Source organism: Nicotiana tabacum, chromosome 7, assembly GCF_000715075.1.
Source record: "Nicotiana tabacum cultivar K326 chromosome 7, ASM71507v2, whole genome shotgun sequence".
Taxonomy (NCBI): Eukaryota; Viridiplantae; Streptophyta; class Magnoliopsida; order Solanales; family Solanaceae; genus Nicotiana; species Nicotiana tabacum.
Window position 1 is genome coordinate 35,576,247 of NC_134086.1, and position 7,251 is coordinate 35,583,497.

The 7,251-nt window shown below is 34.6% G+C and overlaps 1 protein-coding gene across 1 annotated transcript; it reads left to right on the top strand.

Annotated features, from left to right (window-relative positions):
* The first annotated feature begins 2,098 nt into the window (after positions 1-2,098).
* LOC107782078 (protein SULFUR DEFICIENCY-INDUCED 1) lies at positions 2,099-5,973 on the top strand. The gene is made up of 4 exons (XM_016602907.2): positions 2,099-2,371; positions 3,608-3,820; positions 4,748-4,903; positions 5,324-5,973. The coding sequence occupies exons 1-4, from the start codon at positions 2,249-2,251 to the stop codon at positions 5,720-5,722; spliced, it is 891 nt and encodes a 296-aa protein (XP_016458393.1). The 5' UTR covers positions 2,099-2,248; the 3' UTR covers positions 5,723-5,973.
* The last annotated feature ends 1,278 nt before the right edge of the window (positions 5,974-7,251 follow it).

Here is a 7,251-nt window from a genome sequence, read left to right on the forward strand (position 1 = left end):
TATAGCTCTAAATTAGGATGCTCTCTCTCTATATATTTTTGTTTACAGATTTTACATGTAAAAAGGTAAAAATACACAGTTAAAATAAATAGTTATTGCATCAAAAGACGAAATAAAAAAAAGTGTACAATTGCAAGAGATAACATATTCTATGGATACACTCTTTTTATTTCTTCTTTTGATGCAATGACTATTTATTTCAATTGTATATTTTTACTTTTTTCAAGTAAAATCTGTAAAAATATATATTTTTAGATCACCAAAATTTAGAGCTATATAAAAAATTATAGCCCAAATAATTAATTCAAACTATATTTATATAACTTTTAGATGTCTTGACTATTTATTTCAATTGTATAAATCTTTATTGTCAAGTCAAATTCAAAAAACGATTAATTAAACTTTATTATTTTTAACCAAATAAAAGAATTTAGCATAAATAATGTAGTTCTATCCAAATTTATAAATTGTATATTAAAAAAAATATCTAAAAAAGTAACATACTTAAAAAGGTAAAAATATATTTTATTTTTAAAAAAATGTCACATATGCATAAAAATCTACGTGGCAGGCACATCCACACTCTTTGCCACATCGACACCCAAGGGTACTGGCTCTCAAAAGGTCAAGTTGAGGGGGTAATTAAGACCACAAATAGTTTAAAACTATAACTAATAATTCGTATCAAGTTTAGGGAGATGGTAAGGTATTTTGCCTTTTAACATTCAGTTCATGTCAAAAATAATGTTAACCTTTAGTACCTGCAAATTCTATCAGGTATTTACATGAAACTGACTCTTTCTTCATTGTATACTACCTCCGTTCACTTTTACTATAAAAGTGGACTAATAAAAGTAAAAATATATTTTTAGTATAATGAACAAGTAAAAGTGAACGGAGAGTCTGTAAATTTTCTTTGGTTTGATCTTGAAAAGAAAAAGAAATAAAATAGAGCAGTCAAAATGTATTCGTGGGGTTTCCCAAATAAATGCTAAACAATGGACAGAACTCAGATTCAGAGTCATAACTTTTGTAAAGGACTGTACATTTTTCACCTTTTGAGGTAAGAAAGAATCCCAACCAATGTCTAGCTAAAACCAGTAAAATTCTCCCTTTTGCTAAACTCTGTGTAGTGAAGTTCTCTTTGTCCACCCCCCCCCCCCCAAAAAAAAATAAAATAAAAAAGGAATAAATACTATTATCAACATTGAAAAATTAATTAAGTAAAGGTAAAATAAAAGGGGAAAACTAGAGAAAGAGGGTAAATGAAATAAGAAAACAAAAATAGAATTCTTGTTTTCATGACTGTTTACCAGTTACACAACATACAAAGTGCAATTCCACAAATGAGGTTCGAGGAGGGTAGATAGTATGTAGCCTTACCTTTACCTCGTGCAAGTAAAAATGTTGTTTTCGATAGAAACTCGGTTCAAAGTTAGCATGCACAATCACAACAGTATAGAAAAACGATATGCAGTAGTAAAAAAAAAAACTCAAAAAAGAAAAATGCTAACAACAACGCGATAATAATAAAACCAAAATACAGTATGGTCGGATTGATAAAAATCACATAATTTTTAGGCCGTCTCTAATGTACCAGACGACTCTCAACTTTATCTTTGAAAATAGATGTAGCACAATTTTACACTAAAGATAATCAGAATAAATCCAGATAAATAAATCAAACCCTACGAATTCAATGATATTTGCCACTCATCTAATTCAACGTATGACCAATAAAAATTAGGTTTAGTGATTATTAATAGATTAAAAACGAAGGCGTTGAATCCAACAAATATCTAGTAGATCAATCCCATTTATTACAAAAAAAAATCACAGTAAACTGTTTTGCGTAATCTGCAATTTAGAAGTTTAAAACCGAAAACCTAAAAAGACGAAAAGAGAAAAGTCTCTCCCAAAGCAGAAAGCAGACGCAAAATGGAAATAGAAACTGACACGTGTCCATATTACATACGTGGCGAACAAATTGTCGGAAAAGCCAACAAACAAATGAACTTAGACTGTCTTCCGTCTATGTTCATTTCGTCCTCTGATCCAATACTTTAAAGCATCTTATTTTTCTCCTTTTCCTCTCTTAACTCTTACCTCCATTGCTGAAAAAAACCTCAGCTTTTTCTTTAATAGATCTTCTCCTCTTCTTTATTAATTCTTCCTTTTATATTTGATATACATTATTTGTTCCATAAATTTGATAGAAGAGAGGGAATTATTGTTATTAATAATTAAGATGATCAAGAATTACAACAATGGAATATGCACAAAGAAAGGAGAAATGAAACAAGAGTTTTATCATGTTATTCATAAGCTTCCTCCTGGTGATAGTCCCTATGTTCGAGCCAAATATGCACAGGTAATTTATTTCTCATAATAAATTGTTAGTCTTTATTTTCTATATTTATTCTTGAGGATATATATCACAATGAAAAATGTAATTACTACGGTAGTAATTATGTGTGACATTTTAAAGGCCATAGCTTTCATAATTTGCATTACTTTGAGTATATTTTCTAACTTTTTCAATTTTTTTTTTCTTCAATTTATAAAGGGTAATACAAATTAGAGCATGCTTGGTGGCTGACCCCACCTATATTCCCCCTTACCAAACTTGACTCTCTGATTAAAAGGTCAGTCCGGTGCATTAAGCTCCACCGGGACCACAAATGATCTATTGTACGCAATCTTAACCTATATTTTTGCAAGAGTCTGTTTCCACAGCTCGAACCAGTGACCTCATCATCACATGGTAGCAACTTTACCAGTTATTCGCATCCAATTGAATTGTGGATTTTAAAGATTAAATTATCTAGTTTAGCGTAAACATGAATACAACTACGTTTTTTCTCTCGGAAACAACATCTCTACCTTCCCGGGGTAGATGTAAAGTATACCTGCATACTACCCTCTCCAGACTCCACTTATGAGATTTCACCGATTTTTTTGTTGTTTTTTAATTTGCTCGGACACGGTTGCGAGTGTCCGACACGGGTGCGAATCTAGAGGTCGGACCTTCGAGATGTAAATTCTAAGATTCGGTGACATGGATCTAGTTCGAATACGGGTACGAGGATCCGGCTAAAAATAATTCAAAAATATAAAAATATATCTAAATTATGAGAAATTTTATGGAATACTTATGTATAGTTTGTAAAGTGTGGATTTCTTTTTTATTCTCAACTTGTAGATAAGTAAAAGATTGATTTTCTAGATAGATATGCTATTTTCTTCAAATTTACCCTAGTTTTGGTTCTGATTTCGAGAATCAAATCTTGAATTTTTTCGTCCGTCGCGGTCAAAGTACCCAAAATTATTTGACCAAATTCGGTACAGATCCCATACCCACACCCATACTAGTGTCGTGTCGACACGGGTGCGGCACTAAACTGCCATCTCGGAGCAACTTAGGTTGTTTTATTGTTGTTGTTGTGATACTACAAATGAATTTGTAAGTGATACAACAATAACAATATACCTCAATCCTAAGCCAGTTGGGGTAGACTAATAAATTTTATTAGTTCACTTAAACTCATTTGACTCTTTAATTAAGTGATGGCAAATGAAACAAGTTTAATTATGATGTTACTTGCAGCTAGTAGAGAAAGATCCAGAGGCTGCTATAGTTCTATTTTGGAAGGCAATAAATGCAGGAGATAGAGTTGATAGTGCCTTGAAAGATATGGCTGTGGTTTTGAAACAACAAGATCGATCTGAAGAGGCTATTGAAGCTATAAAATCATTCAGAGACCGATGCTCGAAACAAGCACAAGAATCATTAGACAATGTTCTCATCGATTTATACAAGGTACTAAATGCATACTAGTTGATACATTGTACAACAACAGGTTAGACCAGAGTATAATTTCACAAGTGGGGTCTGGGGAGGCTAGTGTGTACGCAGACCTTACTCCTACCTTGTGAAAATAGAGAGGGTGTTTCCAATAAACCGAGGGCTAGTTGTTACATTGTGATAAAAAAAAGAAGATATTTTCTTCTTCAAACAATTACATGATCTGGTGGAAAATGATTTTTCTTTGTTGCTGTTTTTCTGACTTACAGCAACAATAATTCCTATATAATCCTACAATTGGGGTATGGGGAGGGTAGTGCGTATCTGAAAGGTAAAGAGGCTGTTTCCGATAGACCCTTGGCTCAAGGCAAGATGAAGCTGTTTTTCTGACTTAATTTACTAAAATCCAGTGGAGAAGTTGCTTTTGAATGTGGTAAAAGAGAATATGGATATCTAGTTAGCAGTCAAATTTGTCAACCTGTCCATTACTGTTTATTTTTTTGTTGTTAAGCAAGAAAGTATATGAGAAACTTCGCACTAGATGTTCTAATTTCTGAAGTCTCCAATTTCCATCCAAACAAACATGATTAGAAAATCTCTATCGTGCAATAATTTTGTAGATGACAGAGATAGAAGGAAAAGAGTTGCGACTTAGTTTACTGTTTATGCTTTTTCTATATGTTACTCCAATCCGTCCATATTATTTGTCTTTTAAAGTTTTTATGCACCCATTATGAAAGATATTTAAATATTTTGTACAAATTTAGTTTGCTAAAACGACTAATATCGGGAACCAGAGGTAGTATTGTTTTTCTTTTCCCGTTCTTGGTAAATCTTAACGGTCAGTTTAAAGTTAGAGTATTCAAAGAATTGATGGTAGTATGTTTTCTTGCAAGAGTTTCCTCTTTGTCAATACACTAATTGATTTGTTGAATGTTGCAGAAATGTGGAAAATTAGAGGAGCAGATTGAACTGTTGAAGCAGAAGCTACGAATGATATATCAAGGAGAAGCATTTAATGGTAAACCGACTAAGACTGCTCGCTCCCATGGAAGGAAGTTTCAAGTTACTATCAAGCAAGAGACCTCCAGGATACTGGTATTTTCAACTATACCCTGATTTTCACTAGTCGTTTAACTTCTGTACACTGATAATGTGAAAGAATTTTAACACTATCAAGTTATCTGAAAGATACCTAAAGGTAACGATCCATAAAAAGTGGAATTAGTAGCCTATAAAATAAGGAACGAGAAATACTGAATCTGATTAATTCAACTTAAAAAGCTTTGGAATAATTAGAAACTACAAAAATGATTCGATTTAGTTAGAACAACAAAGGGCCATTCATCAAGTCTGTGGGTATCGCAACAGGTTAAGTTACACTGATGTTGAAAACATTCTTAAAGCTTATGTCAGTGTATACAAGTTATATCCTTTTTCAAAATATTAGCTGCTGGTTTTTATTGTATTCTTATTGCTGTAGTCTTTTAACAAATTTCTACATGGATCATTGTGTAGGGTAATTTAGGTTGGGCATACATGCAACAAACCAACTATGCAGCTGCTGAAATTGTTTATCACAAAGCTCAGCAAATTGACCCTGATGCCAATAAAGCCTGCAATCTATGTCTGTGCCTACTAAAACAAGCGCGATATAGTGAAGCAAGGTCGGTTCTTGAAGACGTTTTACAAGTTAAAGTCTCTGGCTCAGACGATCCTAAATCAAAGAGTCGTGCAGACGAACTATTGAAGGAATTGGAACAATTTGGATACACTTCCACTTCTCCCCAATTAAACTTAGAAGATGCATTTATTGAGGGTCTTGACCAGTTGATGAACGAGTGGACCCCCTTTCGATCGAGGCGACTTCCCATTTTTGAAGAAATTTCACCATGTAGAGATCAATTGGCTTGTTGATCTCTTCAATAGTGACTTTAGTTGGTTTTTTCATGTTTGAGTAGAGTCATACTTGTTAATGAAGAATAGGCACTTTTAGTGTATATGTTTGTGTGTCGAATGTGAGTACATGCACATAAGTTTGTCACATAATTGGTTTTGTACCAATTTGAATACCTGTCCTGCGTAGTTTTCCTTTGTGTTGTGAATGATGGATACTGGTATTCTTTTGAAGAGTAATTATACTCCTTGTATAATTGCTTCATTTCCGGTTGAAACTAGATCATGGACCTCTTTTTGATGAGTGTATGTAGTTAAATTTTTAAATAGTCAATATTCATATTCTGAAACTTGAAAAAACATTAATTCTCTTTACTTTTAACACCTTAGCTTGTGGAAAAGGATAAATTAGAACGCACACTAATGAGACTGCATAAAGAAAACAGAGTTAGATTAATGTCACGATCCGGATTTTCCACCCTCGAGAGCCGTGATAGCGCATACTGGTGAAAGCTAGGCAAACCAACTTAATCTAATTACTTAACCTTTTCCAGTTTTAAACCATTATCAGTGATGAGTAGATGTCATGCAAATAAAAAAATAATTAAGCGGAAGACAAAATCTGATAATTAATCTTAATACAAACTACGGAAGTCTAAATACAACTCTACCCAGAATTTAGTGTCATAGCTTCACAGACGGTCTAAGAATACTACATACAAAGTCTGAAAGATAAAATACACACTGTTTCTGAAATGAGTAAAGGAAACAGGATAAAGGAAAGATAGGAGGTGCCGCCAAGGCCCGCGGACGCCTGCAGGACTACCTCAGGTCGCCTGCTGGACTGAAGGCAGCAACCTCACTGCGGTCCGAAGTCTACAATACTGGGATCTGCACAAAAGAGTGCAGAGTGTAGTATCAGCACAACCAACCCCATATGTTGGTAAGTGTCTAGCCTAACCTCGGCGAAGTAGTGACGAGGCTAGGACCAGACTACCAAATAAACCTGTGTAGTTATATCATAAACAGCGGAGATCGCAGCAGATAATTGCAATTAAAATTGGGCAGGGGAAACATGCTACGGGGAATAACAGATAACACCAAAATCCAATTACTAACACGGATAGGGAAAACAAATGCCGAGTTCACTTTCATTTCACATCTCGTTGCAGGCGTGCAACCCGATCCCATTTCATGTATCTCGTTGTAAGTGTGCAACCCGATCCCATTTCATATATCTCGTTGCAGGCGTGCAACCCGCTCCCATTTCACATATCTCGTTGCAGGCGTACAACCCGCTCCTATTTTACGTATCTCGTTGCAGGCGTACAACCCGATCCCATTTCATATATCTCGTTGTGCAACCCGCTCCCATTTCACATATCTCGTTGCAGGCGTGCAACCCGATCCCATTTCACATATCTCGTTGCAGACGTGCAACCCGATCCCATTTTAGATATCTCGTTGTAGGCGTGCAACCCGCTCTCATTTCACATATCTCGTTGCAGGCGTGCAACCCGCTCCCATTTCACATATCTCGTTGCAGGCGT